We start from the raw sequence: 17383 nt of genomic DNA on the forward strand, positions 1-17383 counted from the left end.
GATTTTAGTACGCTGATTTTGTATGCTGAAACTTGAAGTCATTTATCAGTTCCAGGAGCTTTTTGGCAGAGTCTTCTGGGTTCCCTAGGTATAGAATCATATCAGCAGCAAAGAGAGATACTTTGACTTCTTTTCCGATTTGGATGCCTTTTTTTCCCCGCTGCCTGATTGCTGTGGCTAGGATTTCTGGTACTGTGTTGAATAGGAGTGGTGAGAGTGGACATCCTTGTTTTGTTCTGGTTCTCAAGGGGGATGCTTCCAGCTTTTCCCCATTCAGTATGAGGGCTGTGGGTTTGTCATAGATGCTGCATCCTGGTGATTTTGGCATGTTGTATCTCTGTTTTCATTTATTTCAAATAATTTTTTTATTTCTGCTTTAACTTCATTTCTTTACGCAAAAGTCATTCACAAGAAAGTTGTTTAATTCCCATGTAATTGTGTGGTTTTCAGAGATCTTCTTGGTATTGATTTCCATTTTTATTCCACTGTGGTCCAAGAGTATGGTTACTATTATTTTGATTTTTTTTTTTTTTTTTTTGAGATGGAGTCTCACTTTGTTGCCCAGGCTGGAGTGCAGTGGCGTGATCTCGGCTCACTGCAAGCTTGGCCTCCTGGTTTCACGCCATTCTCCTGCCTCAGCCTCCCGATTAGCTGGGACTGCAGGCGCCCGCCACCACGTCTGGCTAATTTTTTTGGTTTCACCGTGTTAGCCAGGATGGTCTCGATCTCCTGACCTCGTGATCCGCCTGCCTTGGCTTCCCAAAGTCCTGGGATTACAGGCGTGAGCCACCACGCCCGGCCTATTTTGATTTTTTAATTTATTGAAACTTGCTTTATGGCCAGGCATGTGGTCAATCATAGGGTATGTTCTGTGTGCAGATAAAAATAATGTATAGTCTGTGGTTGATGGGTGGAGTATTCTGTAGATGTCTATTAGATCCAATTGGCCAAGTGTCAAACTTAAGTCCAGAGTTTCTTTGTTAGTTTTTTGCCTCAGTGATCTAACACTGCCAGTGGGGTATTGAAGTCCCCTACTATTACTATGTGGCTAAGTCTTTTTGTAGGCCAGTAAAACCTTGTTTTATGAATTTGGGTGCTCCAATGTTGGGTGCATATATATGTAGGATAGTTATGTCTTCTTGTTAAATTGAACTTTCTATCATTAGGTAATGACCTTTTGTTTCCATTTTTACTGTTGTTAAAGTCTATTTTATCTGATATAGGAATAGTGACCCCTGCTCTTTTTTGTTTGTTTGCATGATAACTCTTTCTCCAGCCCTTTACTTTGCACCTATGAGTGTCATTGCATGTGAGTTGGGTCTCTTGAAGAGACCAGACAAATGGATCTTTTTTTTTTAATCTACCTTGCAACTCTGTGTCTTTTAAGTGGGGTGTTTAGACCATTTACATTCAAGGTTAATATTGATATGTGAGGTTTTGGTCCTATTATGAAGTTGTTGGTCCTATCATGAAGGTCCTATCATGTATCATGAATGGTTGCTTCGTAGTTCTACTGTATGGTTGCTTTATAGGGTCTGTGGGCTGTGTTCTTAAGTGTGTTTTTGTGGTAGCAGGTATTATTTTTTTGTTTCCATGTTTAGAACTCCCTTAAGGATCTCTCGTAAGACTGGTTAAGTGGTAACAAACTTCCTTAGCACTTGCTTGTCTGGAAAAGATTTTATTTCTCTTTCACTTATGAAGCTGAGTTTGGCAGGATATGAAATTCTTGGTTGGAATTTCTTTAAGAATGCTGAAAACAGGCCCCAATCACTTCTGGCTTATAAAGTTTCTTCTGAGAAGTTTACTATTAACCTGATGGGGTTCCCTTTTTATGTGATCTGACCTTTTTCTCTAGCTGCCTTTAAGAATTTTTCTTTAGTGTTGACCTTGGACACCCTGGTGACTGTATGCCTGGTGATGTTCATTTTGTATAGTATCTCACAGCTGTTCTCAGATTTATTGTATCTGGATGTCCACCTTTCTAGCAAGATTAGGGAAATGCTCTTGAGTTATTCCCTCAAATATGTTTTTCAGGTTGTTTACTTTTCCACCTCCTCTCTCAGGAATGTCATTAATTGGTAAGTTTGGTTGCTTTACATAATCCCGTATTCCTCAAAGACTCTCCTCATTTCTTTTATTCTTTTTTCTTTATTTTGTCTGACTGAGTTATTCCAGAATACCAGTCTTCGAGGTCCAAAATCTTCTGCCTGGCATTTACTAACTTCCTACACTTAGGAAGCAATTAAGCCTCTTTAAGCTTCAGTTTTTAAACATGGAAAATGCAGGTATTATCAACTCAACCTACTTGACAAGATTGTTGTAAGATTCCAGTGAAATAATGTAGAACATTTTACATTATGAAGCATTATTTATGTATACAGTATTATCTCACATATCTCAACCCCCCAGCTAACAGGCTCTATCCTTAAGGATATTCCTTCTTACTCTCCCTCTTCTCCTTTCACATAGCACAAATTCTGGTCAGTTGACTTGAGTGCAAATGGATTACTTTACCGGGATACAGAAATTTGTCAACCTCCCAACTATAAATATGAAAGCAGCCTATCATATTTACATTTCTTTAATATACCATTTCAAAACCGCAGATTTGTGTTACAGTTATTTCAGTATATGTCCTGTCCCTGTTAATGTGTAGGTTTGTAATAGGGAGATACATTTCATATCTTCTTTGTTTTATCCATGCTGCCTGCCAGACAGTCTTGTACATGGTAGACACCGAATAACTATCAAATGAATAAGTAGTTATTAAGACCAAGATACTTTTCAGAGAAAACTTTACCAACTTCTCTAGGACTAGGACCCCAAATCTGTGCTCAGAGCTTCTAGCTTTGAGCTGTATCTTAACTAGGTGAGAGGCAGGATAAAGTGGTATATTAGAACCCATTTTAGAGATATGACTTTATGTGAAAAGTATCTAGTTAAGAAGAAACACAATATAGAGACCTTTTATATAGTTTTAGCCTTCCTTACCTAATAGTGACATAATCCTTCAACAGAAAAAAAAACATGAATAAAGATACGAAAAACCAACTTGAAAGAGAAAAACAAAACACATAAAAACCAGAAATGATGTTTATTCATCTAGAACTTAAAGGAGAGGGTTGGATTGAGGAATTTACAAAAATAGTATAGCAGTAATGAGCTACTTCCTAACCCGGTTATGACTGAGAATCTATAATTTATCTCTAATAATATTAACATGTGTTGAAATATTCATGATAAACCAGTTTTTAAGAACTTTCACTTAGTAACTGTAGAAGTTATCAGTTCTCTTATTTTCCTTTAAAAATTTATATATTATTTTTGTATTTAGGATCATTTTACTTCTCCAGATGAATATGATGACCCTACTGTGCTCTATGAAGCCATAGTATCTCATGAGAAGAACCTCGTAATAGCCCATGAAGGGGACCCTGCATGGCGGAGTGCAGTACTTGCCAACTCTCCCTCCTTGCTTGCTCTGCGGCATGTCATGGATGATGGCACCAATGAATATAAAATCATCATGCTCAACAGACGCTACCTGAGCTTCAGGGTCATTAAAGTAAGTGTTTGAGGTATTTATTTGTGTCCAAAACATAGAAGTTGAATAACTTGATCTAAAATTTTTTTTTTTTTGAGATAGAGTCTTACTTTGGGCCCAGGCTGGAATACAGTGGCATGATCATGGGCTTACTGCAGGCTCTCGACCTGCCTTTGCTCCACCTCAGCCTATCAAGAAGCTGGGACTACAGACATGCACCACCATGTCCGGCTAATTTTTGTGTTTTTTGTAGAGACAGGGTTTTGCAATGTTGCCCAGGCTGGTCTCACACTCCTGGCCTCAAGTGATCCACCCGACTCAGCCTCCCAAAGCTGTACAATTACAGGTGTGAGCCACCACGCCCAGCCTTGATGTAAACTTTTAAAAAGTAATTGAAAGTTTTTTCACAGAAAAAAAATGTGATGACCATATTACATTTGTCTTTCTTGTTTATGAGCACTTAATTTTACTTATTTTTTTTTTAGTACTTTATTCTGTCCTCTGAAAGTTTCTCATGTGCCATAAAGCCTTAAAATTTTTGGTTATTTCAGTTTTGACAGTCTTTTATCCATTAAATGGCAGGTCTTATATATTTTATATATGCAATTTGGGCAGCATCTCTTTTTAAAAAGTCAGCACCATATTGCTAATATAATATGATTCTTAGGTTGCAAAATGATAGCATACCATGTACTTAATAAAGATCAGAAGTTAAATAGTTCATTCTAACTTTTGCTTGTTTGTTTTTTTAAACATCTCAGTGCTTTAAGAGGCTTAATTTCTGAAATTTTATTCTGATAGTTTATAGTTATTTTTTAAATTCACATTAATCGACCCACAAATGTCATAAACATTCTTTCAACCGTAAATATTTATCTCTCATTTCTATAAAAGATATCTATAGTCTTATTTATCAGTGCTTTGCCAAGTTAAAAAACTAAATTGACTTTATTTTACTTGATACTTTAAATACAGAGCATGAAGAAAGAGCTGTGTAGATACTTATTATTTAGCAACCTGCTAATGACAAAGGGAAATTGGCTACCTCCTATTTAAATGTGACCTCCTTATATTTGTTCCCTGCTTTCACAACTGGTTATCATAATATCTTTTGTATTCCTCCCATTTCTGCTCTTCTGTTTCTGTGAATTTTATTCTTGGCCCCTTAACCTAATTCCCTTGTGTTCTGGTTTTCAGGTGAATAAGGAATGTGTCCGAGGTCTTTGGGCAGGGCAACAGCAGGAGCTTGTTTTTCTACGTAACCGTAACCCAGAGAGAGGTAGCATCCAAAATGCAAAGCAAGCCCTGAGAAACATGATAAACTCATCTTGTGATCAACCTATTGGCTACCCAATCTTTGTCTCACCCCTGACAACTTCTTACTCTGACAGCCACGAACAGCTTAAAGACATTCTTGGGGGTCCTATCAGCTTGGGAAATATCAGGAACTTCATAGTGTCAACCTGGCACAGGTGAGCCAAGGGGTTGTATTATTCAGTGCTGGTGTATTGCTGACCCTCTTAATCTAGGCAGTGTGCATCACCTGGGAAGCTTGTAGAAAAAATTACAGGTGCCATGGTACAATATGAACCCATTATTTCTGAACTTCAAGAAGTAGAATCTGAGCATTCTTATCTTCAAAATCTTATTAGCTAAATCTGATGTATAACTGTGGTTAAGAACCATTGCTCCATTACTTGGTAGAATCTTGGAAAATTCCCTTTATTTGTTTAATTTTTTTAACTTTCTATTGTATATTACCACTATTAGAATATTTGGATATTTGTTCTGTACAAACGGGAAGTTAAGAGAAAAACATAACATGCAAGTTGATTACTTTTTCTAGTTTACCATTCTGTTCCAACACTAGGGGGAGCACTCTGTACACATTGAAACTTAATGGCAATGCAGAGATACTACTGCCTTTTTAACAATACATTCTCACTCAGATCTGAAATCTACAGTGTTTTCAAATATTCACATGATTTTTTTTCTCTGTCTTTTGTCTAGTAAATTATGTCTGGTGTAGGAACATCATAGTTTGGATGATGAAGAAATATTGCAGAACATAAGGGTTGTTCAGATTCTTAAATATAGCTTAAGAAAACCAAATCTGGCAATTAAAGCAGCAAACTCTCAAATGTTCAATCTCCGCCCAAACAGAAGGCACAATATAAGTCAGGGGAGTGTTCAAAGAAATTTTCTTTCCAAAAAAGATCTAATATGCTGGAATTACCTTAAAGAGATTCTTTCCCCCTAAGAAAAATGGCATAGAGTGCCCAATTGTCCTCGTTTGCTTAGTCACTCTCCATTTTTTAGAAATAGGAAAAATGATTTCAGCACCTCTCTTCAAGTACACTATATTAACAGTATAAATAAATTAGGTTTTCAGGGGTTACATACTTCAGAGTCACTGAACAGACATTGGCACTGGTAAGAATTCTGCTTCCAGGCCCGGCGCTGTGGCTCACACTGGGTAATCCCAGCACTTTGGGAAGCTGAGGCGGGCAGATCATAAGGTCAAGAGATCGAGACCATCCTGGCTAACATGATGAAACCTCGTCTCTACTAAAAATACAAAATTAGCTGGACATGGTAGTGGGCGCCTGTAGTCCCAGCTACTCAGGAGGCTGAGGCAGGAAAATCGTTTGAACTTGGAGGTGGAGGTTGCAGTGAGCCGAGATTGCGCCACTGCACTCCAGCCTGGTGACAGCGAGACTCCGTCTCAAAAAAAAAAAAAATTCCATTTCCAGCTGTGATCTTAATGGTACAACTGAGTTATATACAGTTCTTTATTATGGTGCAGGACAGATAATAGAGCATATGAAAGATTTGAGGCAGTGAATATGACGGGTATAGTTCTTAAGCCACTCTTTGAAAACGTAATGAGTTTTTTTGTTCCTAATATTGATTGCACCATAAAGACTTTAAAAGGTGAACATTAGTAGCATTTGCAGTTCAGAATAGCTGGAAAAAGAATAAAATACCCATTTTGAAGTGATCTTGGAATAATGCTTCCTACTCTGGTATTTGTTCCTAGGCTTAGGAAAGGTTGCGGAGCTGGATGTAACAGTGGTGGCAATATTGAAGATTCTGATACTGGAGGTGGGACTTCCTGCACTGGTAACAATGCAACAACTGCCAACAATCCCCACAGCAACGTGACCCAGGGAAGCATTGGAAATCCTGGGCAGGGATCAGGAACTGGACTCCACCCACCTGTCACATCTTATCCTCCAACACTAGGTAATGTGAAACAAAGTTACATGTCTAATGTTAGCTTCTTAGCCATAGAGGCTGGTTAGTATATGTGTATAAAGAGGATTACATGTGGTCCACTTGGAAATTCAGAAATAGAATTTTTTTTTTTTTGAGATGGAGTCTTGCTCTGGCTGGAGTGCAGTGGCACAATCTCGGCTCACTGCAAGCTCCGCCTCCCGGGTTCATGCCATTCTTCTGCCTCAGCCTCCCGAGTAGCTGGGACTAAGGCCCCTGCCACCACGCCCAGCTATTTTTTTGCGTTTTTAGTAGAGACAGGGTTTCACCATGTTAGCCAGGATGTTCTCGATCTCCTGACCTCATAGATCTGCCCGTCTCGGCCTCCCAAAGTGCTGGGATTACAGGCGTGAGCCACCACACCCAGCCCAGAAATATAATTTTTTTTATTCCAAGTTGTACATTATTCCATTTGTTCATATTATTTTATATACATAAATATATATTTTATATATTTGTATATATACTTTTAAAACTTGATAATTCAACATAAACATTTTAATATATTAAGGATTCTTTGAAAATATAATTTTTATTTTTTTTATTATTTTTAATTTTTTGAGACAGAGTCTCACTCTGTTGCTCAGGCTGGAGTGCAGTGGTGCCATCTCGGCTCACTGCAAGCTCTGCCTCCTGGGTTCACACCATTCTCCTACCTCAGCCTCCCGAGTAGCTGGGACTACAGGTGCATGCCACTACGCCCAACTAATTTTTTTTTTGTATTTTTCGTAGAGACGAGGTTTCAGCCACGTTAGCCAGAATGGTCTCGATCTCCTGACCTTGTGATCCGCCCACCTTGGCCTCCCAAAGTGCTGAGATTACAGGCGTGAGCCACCACGCCCAGCTGAAAATATAATTTTTAAAGGCTAACAATATTTAACTATTATAATTAACTTCTCCCCTGTTGGACAATTACTTGGTTTTTCTTCTAACATAATGTTGTAATAGTCTTTGTATATAAGTCTTTATAATCATTTATTATTTTCATAGGTTAGAGACTTTAAAAATGAAATCACTAGGCCAAAGCTTATGAGAATAAGACTCTTGATATATAATGCCAAAAATCTTTCCAGAAAGGTTTTTTTTTTTTTTTTTTTAAACCAGTTGGTACTCTCACCAGTCCTATCAACCTTCCCAGTTTTGAAGATTGTCAGTTCCTGCCTCTGCTCCTTGCTTGCTCCAGGGGGGGCAGGAGAAGGGGTGGTCTTTAATTTTATTCTTTTAATTTGCATTACTCTGATACGTAAGAATGGAAGTTTTTAATGAATTTATCAGCAGCTCCTCTTTCTAAAGTGCCTAGTTACATCTTTTGCCTATTTTTCTATTTGGTTATCTTTTTCTTACTGATTTGTGTTTTATATTCTGGATTTGAGCTCTTTCAGTTTTCTGTACCACAAATATCTTTTCCCATTCTGTCCCTTGTCTTTTCATTCTCTTACTGTGAAGAGTTACTTGCCTTCTTCTGATGAGAAGTCCTTAGTTTTAGTGAGAACAACTTACTATTCATTTATTTTATCATTAGTACTTTTTATGTCCTAATTAAGAAAATTTTCCCTGTCCCTAGGACCTCAAAGTATGCTTTTATTAATTTCCCTTTGACATGAGATCTACAATCCACCTGGTGTGCAGAAGGAATCAGGTCTCAACTGTCTCCATATGGCTGGGCAGTTGATCCAGCCATATGAAGAAGTTGATCCTCTCCCCAACTGCCCCCCTGACTGCTTCACATGAATCAGATAAAGTTCTAAGACATTTACTTAAATGTAAAGACATTTATTAAATTTAAATATATATATTTTCAATGGGATTCAAGTGAAGAGACCTGATAGATCAACATTTTGGATGTTCAGAAATACGTATCTGAGATCTGTTTTCTTTTGTGGTTTTTGTAATTTTTTTTTTATTTGCTAAAGTTTTTTAAAGTTCAAATTCTGTGGCATATGAAAGACATAATGAATAATTAAATATTTTTTATTTAGGTGAAAACCTAAAACTTTCAGTGGTCTTTAAATGTACTTTTTGTTCTTACCTTGATTAGCTCTTTTTATTTTTAGGTAAAAAGTACATGTAGCTATGTTTTCAATGTAATTAATTTTACATTACTCTTATGAGTCAAGAAAAAGACAAGTCTGAAGAATCATATCAAGCCACTTGAAAAAGGATGCAGAAGAACCTGCTTTTCAGTGCCACTGATCATTCCAATTTAGTAGTGATCCCCAAATGTATATGAAAATTACAGCGTGGTATTCACTGTCTCTCTATAGACAGTGTAGCTTTTCCTTGGTAGAAGTTGAAAGGGCAGTAATACTATACTTTGAGAAATAGTAGTTATAGAGCTTGCCACATAGTAGGGCCTTAATAAATATTTCTTTTTAACTGGCAAAAATTATATATATTTATTGTATACAACATCATGTTTTGATATGTGAATATATTGTGAAATGATTAAATTAAGCTAGTTAACCTATCCATCACCTCATATACTTCTTTGTGATAAGAATGTTTTAGAGCTACTCAACAATTTTTAATTATACAACACATTATTATTAACTCTAGTCCCCAGGCTGTACAGTAGACCTCCAGAGCTTGTTCCTCTTGACTCAGTGGAACTTTGTACCCTTTGACGAACACCTCCTCTTCCCCAGCCCCTGGCAACCACCATTCTACTCTCTGCTTCTGTGAGTTCGGGGTTTTCAGATTCCACAAGTGAGATCATGCAGTGTTTCTTAGTAAATCCTTCTGACTGTCTCATTTCCGTGAGATATTTCATTTCTGATATATTATGGAAGTATTCTTGTTATTTTAAAATACTTCTGTGAAACATATTTTAGGATTTATCCCAACCTTAAGTCCTGATATTTGCTGTAAAATATTTAATTATTCATTATGTCTTTCATATGCCACAGAATTTGAACTTTAAAAAACTTTAGCAAATAAAAAAAAAATTACAAAAACCACAAAAGAAAACAGATCTCAGATACGTATTTCTTTTTCTTAACTTTAAAAGTTTTAGGCATAAACATTAAGTTCTGTCAGTTCACCAATTAATTGCTTAGGGGAAAAAGTCTTAGAAACTGCAAAACAGAAGTATTGTGTCTGAGTCATTCTACTTTGAGTGAGTGCTGCTGTTTCTCCTCCTAGGCACTAGCCACAGCTCTCACTCTGTGCAGTCGGGCCTGGTCAGACAGTCTCCTGCCCGGGCCTCAGTAGCCAGCCAGTCTTCCTACTGCTATAGCAGCCGGCATTCATCCCTCCGGATGTCCACCACTGGGTTTGTGCCTTGTCGGCGCTCTTCTACTAGTCAGATATCGCTTCGAAACTTGCCATCATCCATCCAATCCCGACTGTCGATGGTGAACCAAATGGAACCCTCAGGTCAGAGCGGCCTGGCCTGTGTGCAGCACGGCCTGCCTTCCTCCAGCAGCTCCAGCCAAAGCATCCCAGCCTGCAAACATCACACTCTCGTGGGCTTTCTTGCGACAGAGGGAGGTCAGAGCAGTGCCACTGATGCACAGCCAGGCAACACCTTAAGTCCTGCCAACAATTCACACTCCAGAAAGGCAGAAGTGATTTACAGAGTCCAAGTAAGTAAGCCCAGAGGTGGTCTGGTGCTGTTTTTGTTACTTATTTGTTTTTATTTCTTATTTGTTGAATGAAGGACTGTTGTGAATACACACCTTATCTTAGTCTCAGGACTAGAATATTTTTGAATGTTGGGGAAAAATTTCTTCAAACTTAAAAACTGAAAGCAAACAGTTTTTGTGATGGTGATATATGTTCCTTGTTCAGCCACTGTCTCATGGACATTGCAGTGAGGTCTACCAGAGGGCTGAAAAGAATTCAAGATGTAGTTCTTAAGATTTTTTTTTATTCCATTATAGGAATTTAAAAAGTAATTCCTCTCTGTGAAAAGCATTTTGTTTGAGATTACATAATTTTTCATCATCAAGAAAAAAATGAATTGGAAATGTTTTTATTTACCATGTAGATTGTGGATCCCAGTCAAATTCTGGAAGGGATCAACCTGTCTAAAAGGAAAGAGCTACAGTGGCCTGATGAAGGAATCCGGTTAAAAGCTGGGAGAAATAGCTGGAAAGACTGGAGTCCGCAGGAGGGCATGGAAGGCCATGTAAGTTCTTTTATAAGCTGGCGGTCTGGGGCTCTGCCTTTTTTGAAGTCCGCCTCACTTGGATGCATGGTTCTAGCTGATTTATACTTAAACGTATAATTTTCAGACAAAATTGCTACTACTAATCCGAGGTAGGGGTAAGAGTTTGTGAGTATATTCCAGGTCTCCAGTGCTAACTTCTTGTTTTATTCTGAATCATTAGGTGATTCACCGATGGGTGCCTTGCAGCAGAGATCCAGGTACTAGATCCCACATCGACAAGGCAGTGCTTCTGGTCCAGATTGATGATAAATATGTGACTGTAATTGAAACTGGGGTACTAGAACTTGGGGCTGAAGTGTGAGCCAGTGTTTATTATAAAGACATTTCTTTTTCCCTCTCAATTCCAAGGCATTGGAAAAAGAGAGGAACGAGCAGAAGATGCCTGCAGGTATCACTTTGATCCTATGTGGGAGCGACTGAAAATAGAATGAGCTTGGTTAAGCACCTCTCCTTTGCCCTTCACCCTGACTCCTGTCACTGTCTCCATCCCCAAATAAAGCTGAAATATTTTTTTAAGTTAGCTGCCGAGAAAACATTTTGCATGAAGGATAAAGTTCTGTTAAAATACATCCTTAAAAAAAGTTTTTCCTATGCATTGCCTATGCTTTAAATCAACAAACTCTTCATTTCTAAACTATGATCTCATATTTTTCTAATTTCTTTGCCAAAAATAATTGCCATGTTTTGTCATAGAACATGAAATTCATTTACCTTGATTTTTAAGAACAGACCAGTGTAGAAATGTTCCTTTTGACTTATAGCAGTATAAAAGTTTAATGTACAGTGAAAGAGACTATGAACAGACATAGATTTATCTTATTCCTTGAGCGCTAAAAACTTTAATTAAAAAAACTGCACTAATTTTTTACAGCAATGCACTGAAGTCTGAGATTTCTCAGAACATTTATTTATATATAAAAATAAAATACCATTATTTAAATTGCCTTTGGGATTAGCCCCTTCCCTTTCCTTATAAACACAGGTAGCAGGAACTGTGCTGCTCATTTTTCTGTTAGTAGTGTGTACTTCATGCCAGGACATTGGGTGTTTTCTTTAAAGTGAATATAGAATCTCAAGATATACGTAGCTTCATCATTGACATTTCCCAGAGCCAATAGTCAGCAGATCGGTCTTGTGAACACCACTGCCAGCTCCTGTGTCTACATCTCAGAGGAGCCCATGTGCTCTGCTTCTCTCCACCAGAGCAAGCTCTGCTGGGCGTGCTTCTGGGAAGAAAACACTTTTCTTTAAGAAGAAGATGAATGTCCAGGAATTTAAAGAAAGGATCGATTGCCTTTTATTTATGAGTTTCTAGCTCTTGAAGTTATTCACATGCAGTTCAGTTAGTCAAGTAAAATTTTTTTCAAATAAAAGTATCCAAGTGGTGCAGTTATTATTATATCCCTCTTTAATAATTTTGCTTTTTATTTTTCCCCTCTTCTTTTTCTGTTACTTGAATTTTATTTCCTGTAATTTATAGTGTGTAGCTGTAAATTGAAATATTTATAACTGTGAAATTGACTTAATTCACATGTTGTCTCATAACTTTATTTTTTTTAAATGCATATTCAGGGAAATATATTACTCATATTTACAATTGGGCGATATGGGAACTTCAATTTAGATTTAATTTGCAACTCTTAGCATTTTTTAAATGCTTGATAAAATTTTCCCTTTTGGTGTGAAACTCCAAAGAAAATTGTACATCTCCTCTGAGCATTTAGGAGCAGCCATCTTTCTACCCCTTGTGAATAAATCATTGAAAGAAACAGGTAAAATTAATTTTAATGATACATTTTGTTTCATCCAGTATAGTCAAAGTATTACTATTTCATCATATGTCACTAGCCATATTTCAAGTACTCAATAGCTACATGTACCTAGTGGCTACTGTATTAGACAGTACAGATTTAAAGTATCTTTTGTTGAGGTGACAGAAGAGAGAAGCTGTTTTTCCTACCAATTCTGATGTAGATCTCACATTATAGCATAACATTACAGTAGAAGGAATGAAAACTAAGAAAGTAAATAGTGAACATACAGATCTTACTGCATTTCCACTTTAAAACCTATTTATTTTCCCTTTTTCTAATTTTAAACTTTTGTGGTCATTCAGGACCTAATGTGCCTTGTGTTGACATTTCCATAGACTTCACACTTTACAAAATTTACTGTTTAAAAATACTTGTCAAATGATTTACTGAACCTTTATACAAAGGTACCCTTTCTAAATTGACCATTTAAAAATGTATTTTTGTGATACCGTCATTATGTTCTGCATTTGCCTCATTTTGGCAGATCTACAGTATGCCATTAAAGTTTAGTGTTGTTTTTGGTTTTGGAGGGTTTTTTTCTGAAACTGAATTTATAATCTATTTCTCTGTATACATATATTTTTTAAATCTTCTGAAAGGAACTATGTTCCCTGCTGCTTCTTCCCTTTCTGAAGTGAATATGATCTTTTCATGGTCATTGCCTAGATAAAAGTAGAGCCTTTTCAATCTTAGATGGAAGATAATTCATTTTCCCACACAGAAAAAAAATCTGACCTTTACATGATTTAATCTGAAGGGCTAGAATTTAATTTCTAGCCCCTCCTCCAAAAAAATTTTAAACACATCACATACTCTGAAAAGTCAGATTTCAAATGCAAGACTAGACTTTATATGGAACATATATGTTGGGTTTTGATTTTGGGTAGCAATTGATATATATTTTTCTCAAAACAAGTTGAATTTTGTTAACATATATAATTCTTTAGTGAATTTATAAATTAGGAACCCTGAGAGAAGCCCTGTTGTTTTTCTTAAGAGTCTAAAACTGACAATCTTTTAAAAATCATAATACTTTTCTAGTAATTGCATCAGGGAATTGGTGATAATTGAAGAAAGATCCATTTCTTAAGAATAATTTGATCTAAATTATTATATGGAAATAAACATACTTGTGTTAACTAAATTGATCATAAATTCTTGTTCCTGCCTCACCCCTCACCCCCCAGAGAATAGTGAGTGACTCGTTTAGATTCTCTGCTTTTTTTCAGTTATGTACAAGACTTCAGCATACATTAATGTCTTTAGTTTATAAATTTGCCAATGCTTTAATTTCCATAATTTGAAAGTTAAAAGATGTAACTAAAATACTAGCTTTTTTATTCATTTCCTTTTAGTGGAGTTGTATGATTGAAAACTTCGCTTTTTCTTGTTTAATTCTTCCGCCACCCCCTCTTTTGAGAGAAAGGTAATCGTGGAATGAGTTATAAATTATTGCCTTTTTTTCCTTTATTTCTTTCATTCAGTGGCAAAAAACATTTTATAACTCCTAAGTTTTTGGTTAATCTTCCAACTTATACCTTGGTGTGAACTCTCTTTTTACACCATTTTCAACACTGGATAAAACTTTAATGTTGACTTTTTGCTAAAGAACTTTAATTTTTCCAAGAATCTAGATTAACATAAGATGTTGATATTTAAGGAACTTGGAAGAGTAAGTGGTGAGGCTGTATGTATATTTTTTAAGAGATTACCTTTTAGGAAATTAGTGAACAAACTTAACCAGTGTTCTGCCTTCTTTGACTTTGTTACTGGAGGATGATAATCTATTTCTATTAGATTCGAAGTATTTTGGAAAATATTTCAAGTATATCTGAAATACTTCTAATTCTTAAAACAGAAGTAGTCAGACAATATTTGTATCCTAAGTGAGATATGGAAAATTACTCTGTATACTAAATGTCAGGCAATGAAAATGTAAGTTTTTGTGTAGAAAACCCATTAAGAAGATGTGTTTTTCTTTCTGAATTATTTTTCCATCACATACCAAAATATAAAAATCAGCCTCACATTCTTCAGCAAGGTTAGCTTATAGCCTTGATAAATTCCTCTGTGCTTCTGAGCAGCATCCTTCTGCCTCTGCTTAGCAGCTCTGTATTTGGTGGATTGCTGTTGTGAGTCATTCATCCAGCACTGGGCCTTTTAAGCTGAAGATTCACCCAGTGTCTAAAGTTGTCCTTTTCTTATAGCTGGCTTTCAAGCATCTTTCCTCCTAAATAAATATGTGACTTGAGAAAAAGGTAATAATGATTTTGTCAGAATTCTTTGAATTTATATTTACTAGCTACTTAACCATAAACTGCTGTCCAGATTGTTAATTTCATTTATATTTATTTTAATTAATTTTTCATGAATATGGACAAAGCCTTTTCTGGGGTGTGTGTGTGTGTGTGTATGTTTGTTTTTTAAGTCGTCATTATTCATTCGTATTCTTTTTCTGTGTAATGTAATCATATAAAGTTACTTTGGACAGAGACCCAGTTAATTTTCTCTTTTGATAGGATACATGGTTTAGATAAGGTATAAAATGTCCCTTTTTATTCTAGAGGCTTTTCCTTTAATTCAGAGATTAGTGGAGATAATAACGTCAGTCAAGGCTAATGTGGTACATGGAACTTGCTAATGGAGGTTGGACATTCTGTTTCAGTCTTACATGGATATTGTTTCATTGGTGTTGAGGAAGAAAAAAATTAGATACTACCATGCATTGGGACAGCATAATTCTAATATTACATTGAATATGGCTTTTTAAAAATAAGTATTAAAAAGCCAATCGTTTTCTCCATTTATCTTTTTTGTTTGTTTTTAATTTGGTTGATATGCACCCAGGCCGTCTTATTTTTACTTGTTAAATGTCTAGGAAGAACTGTGATTGGAAAGGAATTAATTATTATACAAATAAATCTGGTAGGATATGAGTGGAGTAAGTTTGCTTGAAACAGAAGTATATTTTCTACTTTGAATCACCTCACCAGAGTCATCTGTCAAGAATTATGTATAACAATTTATCTTTATTGCCTACATACAACATACTCTTTCTGAATTAAGATAAATAACTTCTATTTGTGAGTTGAACTTCATTATCTGCCATTTTGTGGAATCAACCTTACATTCTTTGGTGGAATTAGAGCTGATTGTCACCACAAGGTTATATGACAACTCTGTTCTAAGACTTATACCTATTATATAGGGTTATACCTTTTTTCTTATGCCTCAGCTCTGTACCTGACAATTTATGATTCAGTGGAGCCAAGCTAGAAGGAACAAAGGTCATCTAACACTGTGATGGGGATGAATTCCCGAGTTTTACCTGCACAATGAGGTGGTGCCCCGGAATTCACAACAGAGTAGTGATAGAGCATAAGATGGCTGCTCCAGATGACTCTTGGGTTTAGTGTACTTGTGATTGAACAAGATTTTTTATATCTATGAAGCTTGATTCTACAACCAAAATAATAGAAATGGGGGGGGGATCATGTCTGCTTATGCTTTTTAAAAGCTTATAGTTTAAGTAAAAGTAAAATGTAAAAACTGATTAAACCTATACAAGTCTGGCAATGAGCTCTGCATGAGGAAATGGAAGGAGGAATATTGAAAATGATTCTAGGAAAGTGAACGTAAGAAAGGAAAATGGGTTTTCCTTTTCTGATCATGGGCTCTGGAAAGTATTCATGGCCTTTACCAGCATTCAGTATAAACCAGAGATAAGGACATATGTACTTACGTGTGTCTGTGAGTGTGTGTCTGAGTGTTATTCTGAACAGCTTGTAAATATTGTAGTTGTTTAAAATGGAAAATAAAAGCTGAGTTTTTTTGGCAAATATATTGCATCAAAAATACAGTATTGACAGTGGATAAAACACTGAGGAAATAAATTTTTTTTCATTTTGCCTTCTGTCCATTTTTTGTCAAATTGAGAAAAATTAGAGTACACTATATTAAGTTCTGTATGGCATGTTCACACTTGGTTCTGAAATCATTTTAAACAAGCTTTGGCCTATAAACATGTGCTTCAACTTGCAATAGATCAAAAGCATACATCATACTTCATGTTAAAACATGGTCTGTTTCACACTTTTCTTAGTGCAAGGGTTGTAGTTTGTCTTCTGAATTTATCTTGATGTTACATATTAACAATATTAGATAGAACATGTAGGATAAAAATGTGTGTTCAATCACAGACTAAACTACAGTACAGAAAATGGAAAGAACATTTGGATTATGGTCATCAAAATCAGGCAGGTACAAACTTGTTTGGTATATTTGCAGTGTGTACTAACTCAGTGATTTCACATATAATACTTACAGAAAATGCAAGCTAATTTACAATGAGAATAGACATATTCTTGATTAAATCACTTACTTATAATCCTTTAATGCATCATTTTAACTATTTACTAGTAAGAACCAGAACCAGCAGGATACAGATTATATGCCTTTTGCATCAGAGTCCAGATAATTTGCTATCTTTCCTCTAGGGTCACAGTGGCATAAAACACATCTTCAAAGAAAGGCATTCCCTGGATTAGTTGCATTCCTCGTAGAGCCAGAGATTCAAAG

The 17383-nt window shown here is 36.1% G+C and overlaps 1 protein-coding gene across 10 annotated transcripts in view; it reads left to right on the top strand.

The window, feature by feature from the left end:
- The window catches only part of PCNX1 (pecanex 1), a 209014-nt gene extending 192300 nt beyond the window's left edge, over positions 1 to 16714 (top strand). For 9 of the 10 annotated variants that reach the window (XM_034937738.3, XM_034937744.3, XM_034937741.3 and 6 more), the window contains 6 exons: positions 3335 to 3565; positions 4742 to 5016; positions 6585 to 6790; positions 9962 to 10404; positions 10809 to 10949; positions 11152 to 16714. In XM_034937738.3, coding sequence (XP_034793629.1) covers positions 3335 to 3565; positions 4742 to 5016; positions 6585 to 6790; positions 9962 to 10404; positions 10809 to 10949; positions 11152 to 11292 — 1437 coding nt within the window. In that variant the 3' untranslated portion in view covers positions 11293 to 16714. Of the gene's footprint in view, positions 1 to 3334; positions 3566 to 4741; positions 5017 to 6584; positions 6791 to 9961; positions 10405 to 10808; positions 10950 to 11151 lie in introns of those variants that run through there. The other variant, XR_010109817.1, reaches the window with a different exon arrangement.
- The last annotated feature ends 669 nt before the right edge of the window (positions 16715 to 17383 follow it).

This window comes from Pan paniscus, chromosome 15 (assembly GCF_029289425.2).
Source record: "Pan paniscus chromosome 15, NHGRI_mPanPan1-v2.0_pri, whole genome shotgun sequence".
NCBI classification, from domain to species: Eukaryota; Metazoa; Chordata; class Mammalia; order Primates; family Hominidae; genus Pan; species Pan paniscus.